The sequence below is a fragment of the Ooceraea biroi genome, chromosome 11 (genome assembly GCF_003672135.1).
Source record: "Ooceraea biroi isolate clonal line C1 chromosome 11, Obir_v5.4, whole genome shotgun sequence".
Lineage (NCBI taxonomy): Eukaryota > Metazoa > Arthropoda > Insecta > Hymenoptera > Formicidae > Ooceraea > Ooceraea biroi.
In genome coordinates, this window is record NC_039516.1 from 9957228 (window position 1) to 9983483 (window position 26256).

General features: G+C 43.9%; 3 protein-coding genes across 3 annotated transcripts; 1 reads left to right on the top strand and 2 right to left on the bottom strand.

Moving 5' to 3' along the window:
• Positions 1 to 75: 75 nt before the first annotated feature.
• Positions 76 to 5805, bottom strand: LOC105278757. The gene is made up of 8 exons (XM_020031437.2): positions 5626 to 5805; positions 4218 to 4303; positions 3964 to 4125; positions 3651 to 3880; positions 1736 to 3566; positions 1553 to 1654; positions 1349 to 1401; positions 76 to 1269 (listed from the first exon to the last, which is right to left on the bottom strand). The coding sequence occupies exons 2-8, from the start codon at positions 4295 to 4297 to the stop codon at positions 422 to 424; spliced, it is 3306 nt and encodes a 1101-aa protein (XP_019886996.2). The 5' UTR covers positions 4298 to 4303; positions 5626 to 5805; the 3' UTR covers positions 76 to 421.
• A 1683-nt stretch (positions 5806 to 7488) lies between these two features.
• LOC105278756 (RNA-binding protein spenito) lies at positions 7489 to 14252 on the top strand. Its single transcript, XM_011338069.3, has 2 exons — positions 7489 to 8156; positions 8778 to 14252. The coding sequence occupies exons 1-2, from the start codon at positions 8032 to 8034 to the stop codon at positions 10969 to 10971; spliced, it is 2319 nt and encodes a 772-aa protein (XP_011336371.1). The 5' UTR covers positions 7489 to 8031; the 3' UTR covers positions 10972 to 14252.
• Positions 14253 to 16370: 2118 nt separating this feature from the next.
• Positions 16371 to 26243, bottom strand: LOC105278755 (prohormone-2). The gene is made up of 9 exons (XM_011338067.2): positions 26111 to 26243; positions 24031 to 24136; positions 23828 to 23920; positions 23594 to 23735; positions 23105 to 23320; positions 19236 to 19343; positions 19069 to 19154; positions 18616 to 18890; positions 16371 to 18524 (listed from the first exon to the last, which is right to left on the bottom strand). The coding sequence occupies exons 2-9, from the start codon at positions 24134 to 24136 to the stop codon at positions 18441 to 18443; spliced, it is 1110 nt and encodes a 369-aa protein (XP_011336369.1). The 5' UTR covers positions 26111 to 26243; the 3' UTR covers positions 16371 to 18440.
• Positions 26244 to 26256: the final 13 nt, after the last annotated feature.

A 26256-nucleotide genomic window follows, 5' to 3' on the forward strand; every position in this document is an offset into this window, starting at 1 on the left:
AATTTCTTTAAGAATTCACATGATTACATATATTATTATTTCACATTTAAATATTTTAAAAATTACATAAATATATTCATTAGTCATTATTATATTATATTTACATTACATGTATGTGCTCCACTTGTGATGTAACTCACTTTTTCAAACTAACGCTCCTTGATGTCTCTTCTTCTTTGAAAATATCTTACATATATCTATATACATGTTTTATCAAATTGCCTGTAATTATACTCCAACATCATAATTAATCGGCACACACACACACACACACACGCGGCAACATAACTTTCATTACTTGATCAAATTTTATACACAATTAATTGCTATATTGATGTCTACATAGAATCTTTGGCACGATATTTCAATTAATTTGTCATATCACATCTGCCTTCGTCAACTTATTATGCATGCTCGATTACTACAAATTGCAGGGAAGCAACTGGCTCTCCCCCTCGTGCAGTAGAATTTGCAGAGCTTTGTACAACAAATATCTACCGAATTCCTGCTTCTGTTGAATGCTCCACGTGGCTGCGATGCCGTAGTACTCGCCACCCTTGCAATTCTCCAGCTGCTCCTTACCTATCGCGTCTATCATGACGGCTTCCCTCGTGTAGGCTTCAACCGGAATAACATTTTGGAAGACGTGCAGGCAGATCACACCGTGATCGCTGTTCCATATATCAAGAATGCGGCTGATCTTCTTGTTGGTGCTAACTGGTTTCCCTACCCACGTGTTGAAAGCGTCGTAGAGATGCGCGAAAGGTCTGGAACGCTTGCCCTTCCCGACGTAAAATATAGCGTTGAGGAAGATCGACCACGTCTCGGACTCGGCGAGACCAGTGCAACGATTTGGCAAGTCTTGCGTCACGCGCGGGTCCAACAGCAGGTAGGTGAAGGATGTCTTCGACGTGCTCTCGCGCCACCTCCGAGTCGGATCCGGCGACGCAAACGCTTGAAACGCCTGCCTCTCCCAGCTCTTGTAGGTATCCAGATGATTTAACCAATCTCCGAGCTGCAAATGCGGCGGGATTTGCACCTGGTTGCTCGGTGCCGCAGATGTCGCCGAGGTACTTGGCGAGATTGTTGACGGAACGGCGTTATCTTGGACGTTCCTCAGGCGCATAAGACGATTCAGATAAACTTGCCTCGTTGTACTGGTGATCGGTCCAGGTTGGGTGCCCAGCCGTTCAAGTTCTCTTCTAAGAGTGGCGTCATCCATGATTACCAGTTCCTTCGGTAAACTGTGGCAAGACGCACTGGCAGCATCTGACAGCAAAATAATTTTTGAGCAAATCTATAGAATACTATAGCGATATAACATGGTGAAAGTCTTGCTAGAGCTTACCATCAGGTGTAGCTGTTCCACTCTTGACATCGCATTCGCTATCACTGAAGTTACTGAAGATAAGATTAAATTGTTCATAAGCTTGATCGTCTAACAAAGCACCGAGTCTAACAAAGCATCGAGCATATAAATGCATCAATTTAAAAATTCGCGCGATTCAATAAAGGGAAAGAATAAAAATTACACTGGAAAACTTACACTCACCTAAACGGAGTAACGCAAAGTCGCCGTTCCAATAAAATCACGCCTTCTTCCAGATCCTCGTACTTGTATTCCTCTTGAGTACTAATGTACGAGAGCAGAGACCTATAGTGCACATGAAAATTATTGTACCCTATTGAAGAATACGGTCATTAAGGAACAGATAGAATGCTACACCGTACTCACGAATTCTTTTCAACGTTGCACATGTTTAGATCGAAATCTTTGGCTCGGGGCAGATTTTCTGTCCTCTTGGAATCACTGCTGTCCCTGGCTATCTTCAAGGAACTTGATCGCAGGAGATCCGATAAATGTACTTGTTTCTCACACATCGCGGGTAAATTTAGGGGTCTGCAGGTGAGCGGCGGATTATTCTCTGCAACTGATTTATGTGACGGATTTTCGTGAAATTTATCATCGCACCAATTTTTCTCGTGCTTACAAGTCTTATTTATATTCATATTTAGATCCTCGTTTAATAGTTTCTTTGTATCACAGTCAACGCAGTCGGTCGTACGTGCAGATTTAACATTATTGACGGAAGTATCAATCGCTTCCAGTGCGTTATCAGTTTTAAATAAATCTCTTCTGACTTTTATAAGTTCAGCGTCCATTTGATTATTCTCGGATTTGATGTATCTTTTATCGTCGCCGAAACTGTTAGCGAATTCATTCTCTCTCTCCGTTTGATTGAAACTGTTGCTCAGATCTACTTGATCTATTTTGTTTAGCTGATTCAAATTGTCGTTACGCATTATACTACCTTTGTTATATTTTTTTTCACTCAGCTGCATCGTCAATTGATTACTATAATTGTGCTGCGAAGGCTCCTGAGAATATAACGATGGATATTCGCTGCACGAATCAACAGTAGCATGACAAGTCACCTCCTCGGCTGAGAAAATAGTTTTATCCAAGTTGACCGGCTTTAACGAGCTACTGGTAGTGAACTCGTCGGAAACGATGTCGCCCTCGTGCCGATGAAACTCGAATCTTTTCCTAGCAGAATGAAGCTTGTATATCGATTTTTTCCTCCTCCTTGGCGTTGACTGAGCAATACGCTTCTTGATTAAATTCGACTGATTGAACTCGACATATCGATCTTCGTGCTCGTGGGGCGTCTTGAACACCTTCCTCGAGGGAAAATAGTCGCTGACGTGCGATGATCTCGCTAGATTTCTTGTCCTGCACGCGCAGATGGGCGTCGCGAAGTTAGGCGACCTGCTAATGATAGAGTCATTGAAAATGTGCGACGGTGTCAACGGAGTCTTGGCGATGTTCCTTTTCCTTTTATGATTTGGTGTATGAAAGTTTGGTGACATGCTGATTATCGAGTTATCCAAAGCGCAAGCGGGCGCTTTATCCAACATCTTGCACTTCTTTTTGCAGGCGCTTTGCGTACCGCGCTTCGACCACCTTTTCACAGTGGGAGTGCGATTGTTCTTTAATTTGGGCGAGAAACCCTTTGGCTTCCTGTAATAGTCACATTTGTGAAATGACGCATCTTCGTCGAGTAGGAACGACCTGTCGAGCTCGCTTGTGTCTTCCTCTTGCTTGATCTTCTTGTAGTTGTGCAGAGTCTCATTAACGCTGCGGTCGCTTGCTAGCGACGTCGAGAGATGATTAATGATCTGACTGACGAAGCACTTTTCCTTTCGCATGACGTCAGTAAGACAGAGATTTGCGAAGTCAAAGTCGAGATCAGTGAATGAGCAGCTCGACGTTACCTTCTTATCGGTTTGCGAAAGATCATTCAGCGTTTGAGCAATTGTTGCGCTATCAATTCTGAAGGGACGTTCGCTTACACTGCTCAATGATTTGTACTCAGTTTCAGTAATATCACATGTACTCGACACGCTGCTCAATACTACGTTGATTGAGGGGGAACTCGATTTACAATTGGAAAGATCAGTAAGCACGATCCTCCTTGTCATATTACCTATATCTACACGTACCGCTGCGTCTTTTGATGCAACATATTCGGCAATTATATCCCCGTTGCTAATTAAAACTTTATCTGCAACGTTAAAAGCGAACAACAAGTTATGAGCGATTACAAAATTCAAGAACAGAAATTCATGAAGTTAAAGAGAACGCTTACCTAGTACCATATTATACTTCGGCTCGTCATCCTTGTCCTGAATGTTCTCGCAATACTTCGAGAGCAATGTTATAACTTTGAAGTACTTCTCGTCAAAAGCATAATGAAACGGAGTGCGTCCATCGTTGTCCAAGCGCAACGGATCACCACCGTTTGCTAAGAGCAACTCCAATATACTCGATCTTCCCCAGGCCGCTGCCACATGAACGGGAGTCATTCCGTCGTTCGACCTGAGGATTAAGTATCCATTTATTGCATATTATGACTGTAATTTATAATTACATGATTTACGATGAATTAATAACGATTTTACCTGACATTGGGATTGCCGCCGTGACGTAAGAATAGTTTAGTGACTTCCTCAGCGAACTCTTCCGAGTCATTGCCGATGACTAGGTGAAACGGAGTGACTCCGTGCGTGGGAATTAAAATATTGGGATCCGCGTCCTTATTTAACAGGAGGGTTGCCACTTGCCTGTAGAAATTCGCGAATCAATCCTACGTTCTCGAGGGGAAATGCAAATCGCAAAGCGCTGGATATTTATTTATATTTGTCATCGTCTTCACCTTATGTTATTGTCCTCGAGACCATCGCAGAGGGATGAGGCGAGAAACAGGCCACCTTTCGCTTTCGCAGTCGACAGCATCTCAATCTGCTCCGAAACATTTAACGATAATGGAACAATTCTTTATGTATAATAATTTTTACTTTATATGTTTTATTGTTGAACGTAGCAAATTGAACGGACAGTATCGATGTTGACATCGAACCAGTCTCTGTCGATTTATTCCACGACTGATAAGCTTATCGTGAGCGGTGTTGAACTGCTTTGACAGTTACGAAATTCAAATTGTCGTGTAATAAAAACATTGAGAAGATGCTAGTTACAGAGAGTGCTGCACTTAACTTCCTTTAGTCACCGCCAATCATATTCTACGCAGCGAGATGACGCCTCTTTGATTCGAAACGCCATTGGTTGATCTCTTTACATCTGTTTGTCCAATTATATTTTAGACAGAGATCATTGACATAGGAATATATGGACGAGCCTATGCTACGAACTTAAGCAAGGGGGGTTATGAGATTTGCGGTAAGGAGAGGCTGCTGGCAAATCGGGCGAGTTTGGCTGTTCTCGACATCGCCCGAATGATACTCGATAAAGTTTTGTAGAGTTATGATACTGAAATTACATGTACGATGAGTTATTGTGTTGTGTCGGAATGTAGCAATCGCATTAATGCAAAAAGGAAAAATTGGCAACAACTTATGAAAGAAAATGATCCGAAAATTTCTTTTCATCTGTAAGTAAAATACATACAATTGTAGGTTATACACAATGCCGGTAAAACGTTTCAGATATAGAAACGGTTCAGATTATAATTCATATATTTAATATTAATATATGAATTAATAAAAACTATAAATGAAAAACTGTTATCGAACAATTGTTCATATGAATATAATAATAAACAAGCCAAAATTCTTTCTTAACACAATAATAATAAATTTAAATAATAATAAACACATAACAATATCTGAAACGTTTTACCGGCATTGTGTATAACCTACAATTGTATGTTTTACTTACAGATGAAAAGAAATTTTCGGACCATTATTTTCTTTCATACGTTATTGCCAATTTTTCCTTTTTGCATTAATGCGATTGCTACATTCCGACACAACACAATAACTCATCGTACATATATATATATATATCACTAGTGGAACCGAACATACCCGAACAGCCGAAGTTACACGAAGTGCCAGTGCTCTCCCCTTACCGCTAATCTCAGCTTCCCCTCGTAAAAGGCTCCGTCTATATATTCCTATGTCAATGACAGAGATCGTGTCCAGATGGCGCTTGCTCCGCAACATCTGTCTCTCAATATGGCGTGTAAACAATTGTTTGAACATCTTTCAGCTGAAATTACGAGGAAGAGTGTGATGGAACGTTAGCATAAGAATAAACGTTACGTGCGAATATGTGCATTAGGGTGCAGTTGTGCATCAGATTTTTTTATCGCATCGAATATTAAATCCGACAGTTTATTGGAAAATATGATGCATCGCATTTATATTTTAGTTCCTCAACTGAGCAGGTTTCCGTCCCCAGGGCATCTATCACCAGAGAGAAGCCTGAGAGCGGTCACGCTCGCGTTTTAAGGGGATGCTGGAGCTGCTAGTGAACTATTTTTTCACTATAGCGATGGTAATTGCAGTTTCGAAAATTCTCTGTATTGCTTGTGCAGAATAAAAAATCCTTTTCCACAAATGAAGTATAGATAGAAAGAAAGTCCGCTCTACAGGACTTTCTACTCAAAATGGAAAAAAGTTAAAAACTTGCATTTGTCTTTTCTAACTTTTTTCCATTTTGAATATAAAGTCCTGTAGAGCGAGCTTTCTTTCTATCTGTACTTCATTTGTGGAAAAGGATTTTTTATTCTGCACAAGCAATAAAGAGAATTTTCGAAACTGCAATTACCATCGCTATAGTGAAAAAATAGTTCTCCTTAAGGGGAAGCTGGAGTTGCTAGTGAACTGTTTTTTCACTACAGCGATGGTAATTGCAGTTTCGAAAATTCTCTTTATTGCTTGTGCAGAATAAAAAATCCTTTTCCACGAATGAAGTATAGAGAGAAAGAAAGCCCGCTCTACAGGACTTTCTACTCAAAATGGAAAAAAGTTAAAAACTTGCATTTGTCTTTTCTAACTTTTTTCCATTTTGAATATAAAGTCCTGTAGAGCGGGCTTTCTTTCTATCTATACTTCATTTGTGGAAAAGGATTTTTTATTCTGCACAAGCAATAAAGAGAATTTTCGAAACTGCAATTACCATCGCTATAGTGAAAAAATAGTTCTCCTTAAGGGAAAGCTGGAGTTGCTAGTGAACTGTTTTTTCACTACAGCGATGGTAATTGCAGTTTCGAAAATTCTCTTTATTGCTTGTGCAGAATAAAAAATCCTTTTCCACGAATGAAGTATAGAGAGAAAGAAAGCCCGCTCTACAGGACTTTCTACTCAAAATGGAAAAAAGTTAAAAACTTGCATTTGTCTTTTCTAACTTTTTTCCATTTTGAATATAAAGTCCTGTAGAGCGGGCTTTCTTTCTATCTATACTTCATTTGTGGAAAAGGATTTTTTATTCTGCACAAGCAATAAAGAGAATTTTCGAAACTGCAATTACCATCGCTATAGTGAAAAAATAGTTCACTAGTAACTCCAGCATCCCTTTAAGGAGAACTATTTTTTCACTATAGCGATGGTAATTGCAGTTTCGAAAATTCTCTTTATTGCTTGTGCAGAATAAAAAATCCTTTTCCACAAATGAAGTATAGATAGAAAGAAAGTCCGCTCTACAGGACTTTATACTCAAAATGGAAAAAAGTTAGAAAAGACAAATGCAAGTTTTTAACTTTTTTCCATTTTGAATATAAAGTCCTATAGAGCGAGCTTTCTTTCTATCTGTACTTCATTTGTGGAAAAGGATTTTTTATTCTGCACAAGCAATAAAGAGAATTTTCGAAACTGCAATTACCATCGCTATAGTGAAAAAATAGTTCACTAGCAACTCCAGCTTCCCCTTAACTGTAACGCTCAAACGTGGACATATGCGTTCCACTTGACGCTCCCAACGCTCGCGGCGTCATTCTATCTTTATTCAATATTCAGTGAGCAATAAAGACAGAATCATTTCAATCACTTCAATGTCCACGTTTGAGGCGTTACAGTTAAAACGCGAGCGTGACCGCTCTCAGGCTTCTCTCTGCTATCACGTAACTTTTCCCCTAGGGTGGAAAATGAAAAATGAAAATTTCGCGTGAACTTTTACGTTACGATTTGCTGCTGGGATGAAGAAATTTTCATTTTTCATCCTAGGGGAAAAGTTACGTGATAGATGCCCAGATGGCACAAAGTTTCGTCCCCCCACTCTCGCAGGAGCGCGTTTGTATGCCCGTACACCCCGAGCGTGATTCACTGCGTGATAGTTTCCTCCGAGTAGTCTCTTTTCTTTTTTCTTTTTCCGTTTTCGAGACGACCGGAGAGACCGGCGTGAGCCGCGAGCGAATCCACCGCGGGGAGAAGTCCGTCGCGCGCGCGAGCGAGAATCGAGTCGAGATAATTCGAGAATAAAGGAGCGACGGCGACGGTGGCGGCGGTGGCGGCAGCGGGCAGGACGGCCGCCATTTCGTGCGTTCGTTGCGGCGAAGGAGCGAGGGTCCGAGCGGCGAACGGTGGCGGAAAGATCGCGCTCCAACGATTGGCCTGGCCGCGCGAACTGCGTCCGCTGGCACGAGTCTCGCGGGCGCGCCTCTCCTCCTCCGCCTCGTTTCTTTCAGTTTTCTTGTTCCTCGTTGAGTTACGGTGCGGCAAGCAGCGTTGATGATTGGGATTCCGCGGGACGATCGACACAAAATCACGGTCAAGATCCGCAACAACATGAAGAGGAGCTCGAGTCGCGACACTCCGCCTCCTCGCGTCAAACGGAGCCGATCCTCGATGGGACGGTAAGGATGCCTTCCGCCGGCGGTCGCATCGCGACCCGCGGGGATCGCGAGGACCGTACGCGTCCGCCGCGTTGGGCGGCAACTTCACGCGCGTCCTCCCGGGTCTTCTCCGAGTTACACCCGCACGTGTTTTCCCCTCCCCGCGCCCCCCGCGTTTCCTCCCGCTAGCCTCCATCCACGGCGGAAATCAATGGTTGAATCGATGAATTGTGACGGAAATCGATGGTGAATCTGCATACGTAGCGTCAGTGACGTGTGGGTTCTTTCTTTTATCTTACGTGTACATGTGGCTGTGCGTGCGTGTGTGCGTGCGCGTGTGTGCATAGAGTGTGCCAGATGTCACTGCAGCCGCTGGTAGATTCCGATACCCGTTGATACTGCTCGCGAGGAGAAGGATCGAGCAATAAATTTCTAGAATCTTTTTTACAACGACGCAATATATCGATTAGGTATTCTGGCTATCTCGGTTCTGTTCCAGTACTACCACTACCGCTACCACTGCGTTTCGCCCGCTCGTTGCTCGGTCACGCGAAAGCGCGATACAAGTTGGCCTCGTTGCTGCACACGGCGACGCTGACGGTGCATCGTCATTAAAGCTTCTACATTTTGTATGATTTGTAGGTACGACGATTCCAGTGACGAGCGTATTACTCCGGAAAGGATACGGCGTCGTAGCCGGGGCGCTAGGAGTCCCAGTCCGCCGACGCGCGCCTCTTCGCACGCCCGTTACGTCGAGTCTAGCTCGCACCGCGACGAGTACCTCCGCGCGCCGCGCGACCTGCCACGGGAACGGCCGTACAGCTATAAGGTCCTGTGCGTCAGCTCCATCCATCCGAAGGCCAGCGACGAGGTCATCAAGGACACCCTGTACAGGGAGTACAAGAAGTACGGCGACTTCTCCATTCAGATATCCCACGAGCCGGACGAGCGTGTCGCGTACGTGTGCTTCAGGAGCTCGGAGGACGCCCGGGATGCCAAGCACGCGAAGCCACGCATCATCATGTACGACAAGGTGGCCTTGGTGGAGCCAGTGTACGACCGACCGGAGACTTACCGTCGCCCGCGGTCGATCACGCCGCCGGACTACGAGAGGTACTACCCTCGCTCGCCCGGGCCGACGGACCGTCACCGACCGCTCGAGAGATACGAGCGGGTCTACGGACCGCCGGTCGGCCTGCCGCCGCACCGCGAGATGCGACGCGAGACGATCCCGCCGCCGCACCACGAATTCGTCAGACCGCCGATACACCCGCACGGACCGCCGCACGTTCACCCGGGTCCCCCTCATCACTACGGACCACCACGGCACATGATGATACGTCATCCGGTACACGGATTCGAGCGCGTGGAGAACAAGAAGGACAAGTTCCCGAATTACTTGCATCACGTGTCGCCCGAGGACGACCCCCTCGCGACTAGGACGCTGTTCGCCGGTAACCTGGAGATCAATATCACCGAGGAGGAGCTACGTCGTATCTTCAGCAAGTACGGCATCGTCGACGACATCGACATTAAGCGTCCCCCACCGGGTACCGGTAACGCGTACGCTTTCGTGCGATTCCAGACGCTGGACATGGCGCACAGGTGCAAGGTCGAACTCTCGGGTCAGTACATCGGTAAGTTCCAGTGCAAGATCGGTTACGGTAAGGCGACCCCGACCACGAGAATATGGGTAGGCGGCCTGGGGCCATGGACCTCGGTGCCGCAGCTGGAACGCGAGTTCGACCGATTCGGCGCGATCAAGAAGATCGACTACATCAAGGGCGACAGCAACGCTTACATACTTTACGACTCGATCGACGCTGCCCAAGCAGCCGTGAAGGAGATGCGTGGCTTCCCGCTCGGAGGGCCGGATCGCAGATTGAGAGTCGACTTCGCGGACGTTACGCCGGGCTTCGGCTTCAAGCCTCGCCCGTATTCCGAGGAGAGCAGCGAGTTCAGACCGCGTCCCGTCGATTACGAGTCGCAGTACGATCCGTACGGGCCGGAGGGTGAATTCGGCTACGGGCCGAGGGGTTTCCGCGGCGGCAGAGGCAGCGCGCCCTGGCACGACAGAAGAGGCAGCACGCGTGGCGGTTACAGAGGTTCTTATCCCGAGGGCTACGTGCGGGACGAGGCGGACTGGCCGAGCAGAAGACCACCACCCGAATTGGAGTACGAAGCGCCGCGCGGACTGCGGAGGTCGCTGTCGCGGGAACCCGGCGTCGACCGATCGAGATCCCGCTCGCCACGTAGACGGCAAATAGACTCGGACTCGGACTCGGAGAACACCCGCGGTGGAATGCTCTCGACATCTCGCACGCTACCGGACGTCGCGCGCAAGTCGATCGCGGTGTGGCAAGGCGCGTTGATACTGAAGAACTCGCTGTTCCCAGCCAAGTTCCACTTGACCGATGGCGAAACGGAGATAATCGATTCCCTCATGAAGGACGAGGAGGGCAAGCACATGCTGCGGATAACGCAGCGATTGCGTCTCGATCAGCCCAAGCTCGACGACGTATCGAAACGGATCCAGACGTCGAGCTCGCATGCTATCTTCCTCGGTCTGGCCGGTTCGAGCACCGCGGTTACGAACGACGACGCTAACGTGCAAACTCGGCCGCTGCGTAACCTCGTCTCCTACTTGAAACAGAAGGAAGCTGCTGGTGTGATATCGCTGTTGAACAAGGACACGGAGGGTACCGGTGTGCTGTACGCCTTTCCGCCTTGCGCTTTCTCGACGGAACTGTTGAAACGCACGTGTCCTAGTTTAAGCGATGAAAGTCTTAAGGAAGATCATTTAGTAATCGTAGTGGTTAAGGGTGGTAGCGCCTAAGGAAACCTTATAGTGTCTCGTCTCGTGTCCGTATTTTCTATATCGTAAGTGCGATGGTTTTATTCATCGAGTATATACCATCATCCAAACGCGCGACTACTGGAACAATACATAGAATTTCGTGAGAAGGAAAACAAACAAACTTGTCTTTTTTGATCGATGTAAGTATTTTGCCTTCAACTGGCTTCCAGATGCGACGAATTCGATCACGACGGTCGATGTCACGAATCGTGATTTTTATTCGAAGAGATACTTTTGTTTTTGTACTCGCGAATGTACATTACATTGTCATTAGAAATCAGAAAGCTGAGAAATCTGTCGATTGTATCTCGGATAGTCGGGACTCGCGGCGCCCGATTGCCCGATTCGGGTCTACCGCGTTCGATTAAATTTGCATTCAGTCGCGCAATTTTAAACGTCTCGATAGATTCTTATTGGAAGCTCACTCGGCGCCGTGAGTGATTGTCGCGCGAGATTACAGGGAGTCGATTCTTATACAGTTATCAAGCTCAACGATAAACGAATCAATAATGCAATTCTGAAATATTGTGAAAAAGATATTAAGTTTTCTACGGTGATCTTAATTTGTATGATATACTTTTCCGGAAGGACATGACTATTTCTCGCCATGTACAGCCGTTCAGTAGCATGTACAGTCATCGTATATTGTCGGTATCGATGCTAAAACGCTTAGAGACTAGATTATTTTCTATCGGAAAAAATCGCAACTTTGGTACTGCGCCCTGTTAATCTACGATTATTAGGCATGCATCTGTAGTGATTACCGATGATAGAATTTCTATTGACAAGACCCTTGACCGCATAGAATTGTTATTATATGAACATCGATATCGTTATCACTATAAGTAACGCTATGACGACTTTAAAGATGTAGTACAAGGATTGATTTGTATTATATACGTATACATATATATACACACACACACATACACGTACATGCATACATACACACTCACATACTATATATATATATATACATACATCATACATTATATTGATAATAATAATAGATATTGTACACAGTTCTTTCACATTTACAAGTGTGCATACGATTGTTTAGCAGATGCAAAATTAATACCTTTTGAAATGTCTGTACACATAAATATAACTAAATGCGCAGATTCATATCTTGGAGAGGGTAATGAGGAAGTTTTTTTTGCCGAATACAAGCAATTGCTTTAGCACAAAAAAAATTACAAATGTTTATATATATATATATATATATATATCTGCAAGTAGAATACTTTTTAAATATGGCAAGTACATTGAGTATAGCTTTACAATGATGTAAGCATGGTGTTAAAAAGAATGCTATATAATTTTCATAAAAACTTTAGTGGCGAAGAATGTGAAAGGCCTGGTTTAGAGAGTATATTTGATATATGGCAAATTTATATGATTAATTGTTTCATGATTGTTTATTCCTGTAGATTTCTTTTGTGTGACATAAGCTCTAAGTGATTGTGCAGTAAATAATCCGTGAATAGTTACGACGAGTTTTCTAATAGTTCGGACCGTGCCGGAAGAGTGAAGACAGTGAGGGAGCAAAATCCAGGAAGAGAACCGAAAATTCGTTTACTGTATAACAAAAGTTTACTACATCTGTGTCTCCGTAAAAATACCGTCAAAAGTTCGCCCCCCGTTCCTCCCCCCCCCCCCCTCAACCCGCCCTTTTCAGTGGGGACTGATTTTCTGAAGGACAGTGTCTGGTGGTATCAAAACAGAGATGAGCTTTGAATATGTGTACAGTGAAAATGTAAAGGAGAGGAAAATAAGGAAGTGATTGTGTTCCCCCATTCAAGTATGGAGAGCACTCGAGAGAACATGTCTGGAAAGCGTATTTCTATATCCGTTCCAGAGATTGACAGGGGATAAAAAAAAAAAGAGGGTTCTCTGCCATACTTGAATCCGATCGAAGGTGCAGTGGTTAAGTACACGTAGTGTTCGAACGGCAAAATAGATGCAGTTTATGTAGAGAAAAAAAATATTACAAATTGTGTCAATTTTCTTAATACCGTTCTTCACCTACATCAAATTCGGGGGTCCGCGAGTCCGGTAATGTTACAGTGACGCACGAGTTAACGACGAGATAACGCTGTATCCGAGGAGAGCGAAAGTAAAAGGAAAAAAAAGCTTTTATCAGTCAGGTCATAGAGCCGTGGACCGATAAAAAAAAGAAAAGCAAACGAGAGTTCGATGCTGAATCGATAACAAGTTTGACGTCGCAATTCGAATGCATGCATGTGGCCGAGAGGTTAGACTGCTTTTAATTCACGAGTTTTGTACTCGGTATAGAATCCGGTTTCCCGTTCTCGTTGAGTGCAGTTTATCGTGCAATATGGTGTTGTGATACGTCGGTCGTTTAGCGATGACACGATCGGGGGAACAGTCGAAGGGTCGTAGATCGTACAGAAATTTCAAGTGCTTGTGCTTAGCCGAGAATCGTTTTCCCGATATCGAAGGAGAGACGGCCGTCGTCGTGTCACGTTCGTACGTTGTTGCGCGTTGCGAAAAAGACGGCCATTGACATTAGTGAGACAACATTAGTGTTTTCTGTTTCAGTGGCTTGTGAATCTCCGCCGACGGGCGGGTCGCGAATTAACCTCGCAAGCGCGCGTTTTATTCGAAATTGTCGGATAAAAAGAAAAATGCAAAGATAGCGTGTGTTGCCCGCGACGTATCGAGTACAAAATTGTGCATCTAGGAGACAATAGTTTCGCAGGAAAGAGAACGAGAGAGAGAGAGAGAGAGACCCCCTGTCTCTCTTGCCCCTAACTGTAGGAAAAACGACGGTGGTTGCGTCGCGTCTCGGGCGAGTCCGAAAATCTTGCAACCTTGTGCGCGGTCAAATTAAAGTGAGTTCGATCAGTGGTACTCGTTGATCTCGATTCGCATCAGTGCTGTGCTGCTTTCGTCTTCCCCATGGGCCTTGGCATCTCTTCGTTCGTGCGGCCCGTTGTCCGCCGTGGTAGCTTGCGAATGTGCAATCTGTTTCAGAAACCGCCGACGCAACGGAAGAGAGATAACGTGCGCGATCGGGAACGTCGTAGTCGCGTTAAGATTCACAAGAACAAGTTGCAAAGACGCGCTCATGGTGAGACGTACTGTGCCAGTTTCCCCGGCTTCGTTTCACGGTGTTCCGCCGCGAGCCTCGCATTTACGTTGCCACTGTTTTGTTATCGCGTCATTCGTCGTGCTTGTGCCCTTTCAGTTCTCCGTGCAACAGAAATATATATTTCATTTTACAGTTTCAAACGAAACGAGTCGCAAACTGATTTTCTTCCCTAGCCTGATCGATCCTAACCTAACCTAATTTAATCGAACGCGATACCCGAGTACTACGTTGTTCGATGATTATCAGTATTGCGGACGTATTTGAATAAAGATTTTATTAATAATTTCGCATTGACCAGCACTTATTAACTAATACAAGAAATATTTACAATAACTCGACGATATCGCAATCTGAAACGAAAGTAATGCAATTTGTCTTGTCCGCTAGAAAATTGTGCTTAAAAATAAAAATTCATTTATCTTGCCGTTACATTTACTATTTACATACAAAAATCATTAATTTATTATTGAGTAATGCTATTTGCAAGATGAAATTCAAACATTTTCTCATCTCGCTCGAAGATCGTAGCGGAGGTTTCTGGAACTAATTTTAATTCACTAGTAGGGCCGTGACGTCATTTTCCATCCTAGGGGAAAAGTTACGTGATAGATGCCCAGAGTACTAAGAATTACTAGAAATTAGTTCCTGAAAACTCCGCTACGAGCCTCTACTGTCTTCTCGAAACGAGGCAGTAGTGCAAGTCTACAATATGACGTAGCTTTATATTCCAGCAGTAAAATTCAACAGGTAAAGTAAGTGACGTGCTTTTATTAGTTCCATTAAACGATTGACTGTAAGATAAATATATCTATTAACTAAATCAATGAGCGACGATATTCAGAGAGGCGTACAAGGATCATTTCTACGTTGCTGGAGAGAAAATGAATATTTTTCATGAACATTTTACTGGATAGTATTCCCAACTCTTACAATCTTTGTAGACAAAATTAATTAATCGTTGCTACGTCTGTGATTGAACAATAATGAAAAATTATCGTAGTAAAAAAAAGAGGGAGCACTCTTGTCAAACCTCAATGATCCCAGTAAGCAAAATGTGTGCAATCTGCCAGCAGATTGGCAACGGATTACTGCAGAAGTTGATAGCAAATTGGCATCCGTTATGTCCGCGTTAGGATAGCGATCTGCCAGCAGAGCCTGCTAACAGACTCTGACAGCGGATTGGCGGCAGAAACCGAGCAGGATCTGTTAACGTTTGACGGCAGATTGACGGCAGAGACCGAACAGAATCTGCAGCTTTTGGCCATTCATATTTACGATATATTAAAGCATGTGTTTACTTTTAACACACTATAAATTGTTAAAAGAACGCATTTGTTTGTTTGTTAAATTAAAGTACATTTGGCTTGATGTGTCTTTCTGACAGTTCGTTGCATAATCTCTCTCTTATTGTTAATTTATTCTAATCCGAAGTCCGAATTTTGCTTTCGAACTTCAGATTGCTCGTGGCGTGCGTGAACTGCATGGACGTTGTCCATGGGAGCCTCTGTGCCGCAAGTGCAAAACTTTTCAGAAAAATTAATATTATCATGCCAAGGCGCGTATATTAACTTATATAACTGTTAGGCTAAATCTTAACATCGAGTAAGAACTCGACGTGTGCACCGCATAGCGGTGCGGAGCGAAAACGCATATTCATAGCCGTGTAAATTTGAATACTGTCAAAAGCTGCAGATCCTGTTCGGTTTCTGCTGCCAATCTGCCGTTAGATTCCGCGCGCGCAGATCTTGCTCGGTTTCTGCTGCCAATCTGCCGTTAGATTCCGCGTGCGCAAATCTTGCTCGGTTTCTGTCGACAATCCGACTTCGAGCCATGTTTGCAGATTCTGCTCGGTTTCTGCCGCCAATCTGTTCTTAGATTTTGTGAGCAAGCTCCGTTACATTTCTGGCACCAATTTGTCGAATTAATCGTTAATAACAACTTCTGTATCAAATTTGTTGTCTTTTGGCTGGCAATAGTTGATAGCAGATAGTTAGCATCATCTGCTTTCGGCAGACTTGGCTATCTGGGATAATAACAATGTGTAATACAATATATATGAGCGTATAGCACTATCAATAACAGGAAGAGACGTAGAATGTGTAAATGGGAAATTACATATGTGGGAAATCACGTGTACGTACGGCATACTACTATCTTCTGCGATACGTAACAAAAATACACACTTTTCGCAAACTTGCTTTGAACATCGATCGTGCGTCGTTATGCGAGATTATCTGAGAAGAATAAAGCTAGTTGGCTGATCTTTTTTTTTCCATTTGCGATAACATTTACGTCCACTTATGTAACATTAATTCGCGACATAGCAAATACTGAATGTACCGGACGAAACTTATATATCACTGCAGCGAAATTTATACAAATACATAAACAATAAATGAAAAGAATTATAAATGATTTCTCTCGCCATTTGAATGCCATGGAATCGCGCCGCTGCTGCTTCTCGTTGAAAGTGCCACCGCATTGCCTCAGTAGACTTAATAATGCGTCCAAATTCATCGGATAATTTGAAGGGATTTTATTAAATTTAAACAACTTTTAGTATATGAAAACATAAAAAAGGGTAACTTGATAATTTTTTGGATAAAACTCGACTGGTATTCATCAGCATGAAACACAGAAGCGCGATCGCGTTGTTGGGCACTTTTCGACATGTATTCTACAAAAACTCATGGCACTCATGTTATAGAGCTTTCGCTGGAAAAAAGATCAATATGAAATTATTTGATATATATCGTAAGAAGTAACGCAGGAAACATGAGCCGCCCTGTATCTGCAATCAATTAATCGTATCAATCAATTAATTGAAGATGCTCAATCAAGAGATGGACGAGAGAACAGAAAAGTATACATGCATCGTTTACAAAACCGCGTGTAATGTACTATATTAATTAATTACATAGAGATGTTCAGTCTCCTCGGAGTGTTGAATATGGAAGGCCGTGTTTGGTTCGAAGGAAACCTCACGAGAACTCGTTCGTATTATTATTATTTACGCCCATAAAATTCGCGTTTGCGCGTTTCTGGCTTTCCAGGGATGCGGATGAGTAAAATGTGACGAGACGCGGTTCGATCGTTTAAAATCTCTTTACATTTAATTAACGATTTCGATTTAAACACGTTTCATTCGCGCCTCCTCAATTAGTAAGGTACACGTAATTTTTGACACTCTGCATTTGGCGCAGCTACCGAAGTTTCGCGGAGATGCTTCGACTCTTCAATGCGTTCCTCGACCTGCCGTGTAGGCACGTGGCACTGAAGCGCGAAATTTCCCTCAACGAGTTCTTCATTCGAGTTTTTCGTTTCTCTTTTCCCGTCTTATACACGTATACATCGATAGAAGATTTTGTTCTGAAACGTTTCTCGCCTCCGTTTTCTCTGTCCCTCCGATTCTTCTCATCCTCTTGACGTTTTACACGAGTAGATCTATTCTAGTCATGCTAAATCTCGCGAACAAAACTATATATCGCCTCATGTACATACATATGTGTGTGTATATATATATATATTTATATATATTATATATCAGTCATGAAGTTATATCGAAATCAAGCCTGAGGATAATTTGATTCGAAACTACGATTGTTTAATCATTCAGTCGCAGCGTCATTAACGGGCGCGTCGCCCGCGTTACACGCAAAAGGAGCTTAAAATCGTAACGTTACCATTAAGCGAGCAAGTGGCAAGAGCGCGCCGGAGCTTCGATTGATACCATTGTCATTTTTAGTCATCGCGATCTCCGGATTGGGAACTCGACGAGACCGCTTGATTGATCTCGATAAGTAATACCGCGAATTATTTCGGATTGAGTCGTCGACTCTGATATGTCTGGTAGAATTCATTTACTGAAGGGACCCGTCCGAGTGTGTTCGCCCTCGGTATCGCGGAGGAACACTTGCTACGAGATCAACTGCATCCTGGATACATGTACTTGTCGTCTCGCGTATATCCGAAGTGTTTCGGGGAGTTCGGAGTAGATTTGTCTCTTCAGAGTGTCCAATGTCGTTCGGTTCCTCGGCGCGGCTCTTGCGACCTGGGGAAAGCTTTCCTCAGTGAGCACCGTGTTCCTTAGAACAAACAAATCTGTGTCGTCGCCATCGCGCTGCCTTTGTTCCGCCTCCTGCGAGAGAAAGGGAGGAATAGCCGAAGAGGAGCGACAGCGAGGGCCGTCCGTCGAAAGAGAGAGAAAGAGAGAGAGAGAAAGAGAGTGCCGGATCCCGGAAACGTCAGCTGCTTAGTTCTCCTTTCCCCGTTTTGTCTGATGGATTTGAAAGATTCCTGATTTCCTCGCGCAGCTCCAAACGTCGCAGATTATTTAATAAACCACGCGATGGGGATACTGATAGCTTCGCGGCTGCGAGCTCAGCTGCAGTTGAGCAGCGGAATACGGATCGTAGCTCTATAAATCAAGGGCATTCTTTAAAATTTTTCTCGAGTTCCACTCAAGGTGACGCAAGTCATTCGCAAATCGCGATAGCTGGCCGACTTACTTGTGATCGTTTCTTAGACACCATGAACCTCTTCTCCTGAGGGTAGTAGGCACGTTGAGGATAAACGAAACCGTATTGCGAATTGCCGTACTGCGAGCTGCCGTACTGGGGATTGCCATACTGAGTGGTACCTCCGTACTGCTGATCTAACTGGTTCCCCAACTGCTCGTAATAACTGGGCGGGTGAGTTCGGACTATTCCGATGTCAGAGGGTGACAATGTGTCAGCAGCGTAGTGCCTCGAGGGATACACCGGCGTGTCCAACCATGGAAGAGCTGGAAGAAGCACGTCTTGTCAAAATCGGGGATCTTAACATTTTCGAAACAAAAGATTCAAGATATATCTAACATTATTTCAGAATTTTTATAATTTATATCACTAATTTTTATCGCCTATATTTCCATACAATTGTTAATTAAATTGTAACGAGATTAGAGAATTGTCAAGACGAACCGTTTCTAGGGTCCTCCTCGTCTGCAAGCAAACCATTGTCGTCCATTATATTCTCGTACTCCTCGTTGGCATATTTGCGCCAATTTCTATTTGTCGAATAAGAATAGTATAAGTATCAATCAATATATTTGTACAAAGTGGAGTGTTTAAAGAATGCTAGTCGTTACCCGTTGCGCCGCTCATTCTCCCACAGTGACAGAATGGCCAACACGTCCTCGGGATCGATGTCTAGAGGCAACTCTCGCTTGTATCGCGGTTCCTGGTAGAACGGGATGCTAAAAATTCAAATGAAATAATTTTAATAATATTAAAATAATACATATCTAATAACATCTCAACGATTCTTTTGTCTGGAGAAATTTAAAAATCTTAAAAATAATCGTGCCGATAAAAATACGTAAAGCCTAACAACGAGATGTTGTTAAAAATAGACGTTTAAAATTACTGATATTTCAATGTGTATCTTGATCGCGCGGCAAGCACGTAACGTGATAACACTTAAATGCGCCAGGGGAAGATGACGATCTAATCGCGGCTATAAAAAAATGCCATCGTTTTCCTGCTATATTTGCGCGCTTAGATCGATGCTTTGCAATCTCGTTTTGGAATCGCTCGTGTGTTTATTACTCTCGCTATTCCCACGCGACGTCTATATTTCAAGATTGATCGATGCTTATCCATGACGCAAAGTGACGATCATCAACGACTCGTTGCAGTATCGGGCGCGGTATTGTTTCTCGGCACGAATAGCGCTTTATCTCTCGCTGTCGCGAACCGTCCTTTGTGGGCACGAGTCTTGTTGTATTCAAACTTGCGCTCTGTTACAATGGCGAGTACACGGACAATGCATCTGCACTCTGTCCGTCATGGAACGTGGCAACGATTGTCCTTTTCTGTCGATTGACAGAGTGCCAGCCTACGAGCCTGATTATATCACACTCGCGCGGTAGAATAATCGATATGACGCCCAGCAACGACATGCTATCAGCTGATCGATTGACAATGGACCAGAAGATACTTCCGTAGGATACTTTCATTCAGTGGCTCAGCGTTTATCAGTGCGTGGCACAAGGACTTGCACATTTCGTGGCACTAAAGCCAGTTGGGTCGGCTACATGCTTGGTCTTTCTGCTGCACGAGATATGCAGTAGAAAAGTGTAACAGAAAATAGCAAATTTGAGAAATGTCTATGGAAGACAGAGGGAAAACTGGTACAATTGCTTCTCTGTTAACGGGTCTCTGTAATTTATTCTTGTAAATCTTAATACAGTGCAATTAGATGTTCGTGACTGCGCATGTTATTTGTTTCCCGTTCCATGGGCAGTTTCTGAAACAGATTTTAGAATTTTGCTTTTAGAATCTTTTGTGTAACTAACAACGTCAATATCAATTTAACGCTGAATCTTTAATTTGATTAAGCTGGAAGAATGAGCTTGAAATTGCATAGTGAATGCTTTTAAGACAAATATAATATATAATTTTCAATTAAAAAAAAGACTTGAAGATTTCTGTTTCTCTGTTTAATGCTATTATATGCTGAGCATGTCGCTGTTATAAATCTTCCAATATCTTATTTATTTTTTTATTCTTTATTTCGTCATTTATTTATTTGGTCCATGATTGTCCATGATTGGCATTCTTTATTGACTCATATTTAAGCAGCTTTCATTTAAATATTCAAAGTAAAACGGGCGTTTGTTTAATGCAGATGCATGAGAGAAGAATGGCGAGGTCTCTCTCTTTCTCTCTCTCTGTGTTTGTCTCTGTCTCTCCTCGTGTCGCAATCCGGAAGTATCGTCGATAAAGCGCGCCTGTCAGCTGATTGGTTGGAGATACGCCAAGCAATCAAGCTCTGTGACCTAGTTTTGCCTTCCCGGCTCCATTCAGCTTTTCGCGAGCCCACTCCCCGTGGATGCTCGACCACCATCACCACCTGCGTCACGCGTATCGAGCGATTCGTGCGCTGCACCAAATTTTCTCTCTGTGTGCGGGTGTACGGCGTATCTCCGTGTGCCACAATGCCGTATGAACAAGCACACACGTATCCGCCTACGAAAATCCACCTCTATAGTTTCCATTTTCCGTACGCCACAATATCTCTCCTCTTCGTGAGAACGCGAGAATGGTAAGTGCGACGAGCGAGAATGCGACGCGGCGGCTCGTTAATCTGCATGAACAACAGCGATATTTTTTTAAGCCGGATTTTTGTCCGTACAAAACGATCGTGCAATAAAACTGGGAGAAAAATCCCCGGCCTTAATTCCAGCACTAATTTTTCGAGAAATCTGGAGAGTGCACTTTTCTCAAGCTGAAAGTGGACGTAAAGTGTTTCTCACGAACTATGTATTTAAACGCCATGCTCTTTCGTTAAATTCACTTCAGGGCCTTATTTTTTTAGGCTTTTAATTAAATTTAATATGGTGCCAAAAGAGCTTAAGTGTGTTATAATCTACTTAAATAACTGATTTTTGTGACAAAGATTTCTTGTTAGTTATTAAACGGTATTTTTATGAGATATTAAAAGCGCAGAGAATTTAGTACGATTTGTTTTACTAAACTGCAAACGTGCGTTTTCTCGCGAAAATGTATTCAAGTTACTTTTAGCAGCCCGAGTGCTTCCTCTATTATGCTGTTGGCCGACGTAAGGATAATGCATTACGTAATCGCGTTTAGCATGACGACGGCAGTGTGCGTTTATCGCGTTATAAGAATTTCATCGAGGAGGAATTAATCGCCGTCGCCTCCACCGGAGCTGACCTGTGACATTTGTACGACGGTCAGCCCGCGTGCATTCTTATACATTTTTCGTGTAAAAATAACGGGCTGCGACAAGCTAACTTTGAGGCGATAATAATGTCCGCTCGATGAAAGTCGTGGGTTTAATTTTAAACGCGCCGGCCTTAGGCAATTCCGTGCGAGCCGCTTTACGGCTTCGAATATTGCGCGTTCGTGTTCACGCGATTTCCTCAAGTTAGATCCGGCTCTCGATAAATCCACGGCTGCACTTTCCGCGGAAGCGTATTTTTATCTCGCGATGTCGCACGATCTGTAAACGAAACGTTGCGCTATTAAGCACCATAAATACGTTACAGACATCAAGCATGTCAAGGATAATACAATAATCGAGAGCATCAATTCATTTGTATTTTTATCTGCAAGCGATCGTATCGGATCGCTTTAATTATTCGTCAACCGCTTTGAGAATGTCAATATATCGGTTGGCGACCGGCTCGCGGAGAGATAACGAGCGATCGTAACACGCGAGAACAACGATAATTTCATTCCGCTTTTAAACAGGTGAGCACCAGGTGAGCATACGCTACTGATATCGTCTTCGATGACGACAGCCTCCCTCTGCAAGGGGTTCGATACGACTTCGGTCGTCAAGTCGACCGCCGCCGTTCCCGCGCCGAGGGCAACGCCCTCACGAGCCCTCTCTCATCCCCATTCAGAAGAAACGCCGGAGGAAAAGAGGGATAGCTCGGTGGGCGGAAAGGGCGGAAAGGGCGCGCATGCTGATATACCTATATAGCCACCGTCGAGAAACGCCGAGTCGATTCGCGCGATTTGCGTGGGAGTTCCCGTTGCACCGGTGCATTCAGCTGCGCGGAATTACAGGTGGACACCCGAGCACACTGCGATCCGGAATATTATAGAAGAAGAAGAAAAATAAACTCGAGGCTTCGGCAAAACAAAGATCGCCTTTCTTTAAAAAGCTTCTTAAACATTGATTTCATGCTCCCGACGTCTCTCAACGACGTCACTTCGTTACAAGTTGCTCCAAGATCAATCCTGCATATCGGTTTTTAAATCAATCGGAAATAATATTGCGTAACTTTTTCTGGTCTATCGAGTTGAACGGGGGATTTGCCCGCGGAGGCAAATAAGGGCATTACGAGACGCCTGTCCGCACCTTTCGCGACGATTTCGTTACCTACGGCAATCCAATAGCAGTTGCTACTCCCTCTGCCGCGGGAATATCGATCACGCCGGCTATCGATTTCGGAATTAGGAGAAGTAGGACGCGGCCACTTACCTCCTCTTAACTTGGGCCTGCACCGGTTGCTGCGTAGGCGTCGGCGTTTGGTACGAGCTGGCTGGAGGTTGCAGCGTGGTAGCGGGCCGCGCGGTTGCGGTGGACTTCTCCGACCTCTTGCGCCGATCCTCGCTCGTGTAGTACCGCGAATACGGCGGCACGTCCCAGACGCGCGGTCCGTCCTCCTCGACCTCGTTTACCAAGACTTTGCCGTAGCTTGAACACGAATATGCCGCTCGTTATGGCAAATCCTTTATTAATTTTGTCACTCAAATCAAGGGATAAATCGAGAATGAAGAAAAAAAAAATAAAATTTTTAAAGATCGCGCAGCCTACGAGAAAAAACTATTAAATTATTAAAATTAATAAAATTATCATGTAATAAAGTTTCTCTCATTTGTTAGTTGTTGGCTGAAATCGCAACTGAAGAAACATTAAATTTTGATTTAATATCATATCATCGCTGATGCGAGGATCGTAATGACTTACTCGTAACTTGCGTCGTACGGTGCGTATGTCTCTTGTTCGTACATGGCGTTGCTGGACGACGATTTCGGTTGAGTTGGTTTGCTGTTGGTTTCCTCGGCGAGAGCCGCTTTTAGGCTCCCCAGTCCCGAAGAAGCGAGGGTCCCTGCGCAGCAAGCACGTAAACGCGTTTCGGAATGGTCTTCATATAATGTTTGATGAATATAACGGCCATCGTGCTTGCGGCAATGTACTCACGTTTCTCTGCGTTTGACGTGAAAGATTCGCTAGCGGCATTGGCTCGACGATTTTGCTGATTGCCGAACATCAGCATCTCCTGCGCCCGTTTTGCTGAAAATGACGTAGCATGTGACGTATCAAAGGAAGATCTATTGCAAGTGTTGAAGAATGATTCGAACGATTTTTCTTCAACGAGAAGGATCAATAGCATCGGGCCTTACATTTCGGTTTCATGACCTGATCCACTTTCTTCACATCTTCTATAGGCAAACACGTGCCTATGGAGACCAGCGAGAACAGCAGCAACCACGCCCAGTTGTACGTCATCTGCGACAAAGTTGCGAGATTTTTCATTTTTAACGGTGTCTCCGATAATGCTTCTCGCTCGGGGAAAAAGAAAGAGAGGCCGCTCTCTCTCTCTCTTTCCGCATTACAGGCAATTGAAGCTAGCGGGTCATCGTGCGAAAGACGCTTAAATGTCATATAATACGAAATGTCAAGACTCTATTTCCGCGATGTGTGTAAAAGATTGAGCGGGAGCATCGCGTTCGATAGGGGCATAGCGTTTCGCGCGTTACGTGAAATGCTCCATCGGTTCTACAATCGGTGAGGTAAAATTGCTTCAGCTATGACGCCGCCGACGCCGCGACGTCACGACTTTACGAATCGACGTGGTTTACTTTCTTCGGCTTCTCTATGACGTTACCGCGACATAAGTTAGCGACATAAGCACAGCTGCTACGTCATACGTGCGACTCGAACAGCGTGAACTTTAGCTTAGAAACTCTTGTTTCGTCGCACCATGATGTAGTTTCAACAAAATATCGCCAGGCGTAACAAGTAATCCGAGAATTAATGCGATTATCGTCCGTTTAGGATCCTCGAGCCGTTGTTACGCCTTTTCGCTTACGCAACGCTTCGAATTTATCACTTGCGTTCTATTTGTTAAAAAAAACATTGAGTACCAAGAGCTTTGTAATACGAGTGACAAGTTTCTGCGCGTGTCACACGATCGAGTTACGTTTTAATTGTTCTCAATTGCCTGCTCATTCAGAACCCTCTGACGGATAGTTAACCCGCGCAATTACGCAAACTAAAACGATGATGCTGGAGAAGCGGCTGCAGCGAGTAGCGAGCGAACGGGCGGCGCCGCTCCGAAATGTCAGGGTTCAAAATTGTATACGGTACACTATATGTATGTGTGCGTGTGTGTGTGTGTATATATATATATATTTGCGCGATTGCGTATTTACAATATTGTGACAATTTCGATTACTATTCCTCGCAATTTCACTCGCAGTTGCAAATGAGCCGTATTACGCAACACGAAATCCGGGAAGTTTAATCGGATTTTTATGTGATGTTACGGAAAAAAGCGTTACCTCTGACATTTCTAGTTTTACAGCAATTTTTTATGTATAAATGTCATTTAATACTATACCGTACGTATCATGAAATACGATATGCATGGTGAACATTTTACGCTCTCGTTAGATATCAAAATTGTTTAAAATCTTTTTCTCCGATTTACACAAAACAAAACAACTCCAAACAACAATTATGAAACGTTCAAAAACTCGCGAAAGAAATAAATTGCTCACGCAACGATTTGATCGTTAAACCGATGCGTTTTCAATTCGACGATCGGATACATGAAACGCTTGGGAATTATTTCCGCTACTGAAATCTGTCCGCATCCAAATTGAACATTGAAGTTTTGACAATTAAAGCAAGTCGTGTGTAGTAACGTCAAACCGGATATAGTAGACCTAGAAATCGTACACTTGTTGCGTCTACAAATACTATAGTCATTTATCGGCGTGTACGCGGCAACACAACTAAGCGAGTCGCAATTAAAAGTGCAGTTTCATTGAATGAAAATTTAATCGACAGATCTAAGTGTACGATTTTTAAATGTCACGTTACTAACTTTAATCTCAACATAAGTGAATAAAAAACACTCATTCCAAAGAGACTTGATAAAGCATAACGCAACATCGAAAAACAATGGCAAGCTTCAGACTGTCACGATAAATGTTAAAAAGAATGTTAAAAAGAATTCTGAAATATCGCTGAAGTATCTAAAATTATTTAACGAGATGAGATTTAATCCGGGACCATGCGGCACTACCTGTTTGAATGCGCTAAATACAGCAAACTACGTGATGAATGACTACATAAAGCGCGAGTCCATTAACACCTATCGCGGATCGTTCGGATCGCAAAAATTTCCGATGTTATCTGACGATCGGCGGAAAAATCGAAGACAAGATTTACACAAGACAAGGGATGATCGTTCACCTCTGAAAACGCCGGGTTTATGCCTCGCTCGTCTAGATATTCGCCTGTCCCTCGCCGCCTTCTCGATAATCCTTCGCTGGTCCTTCGCTGACTCCTGGTTGGAGAACAGGCACGTCCTAGTGGATCCGCCGGCTCGGGGTGGAATG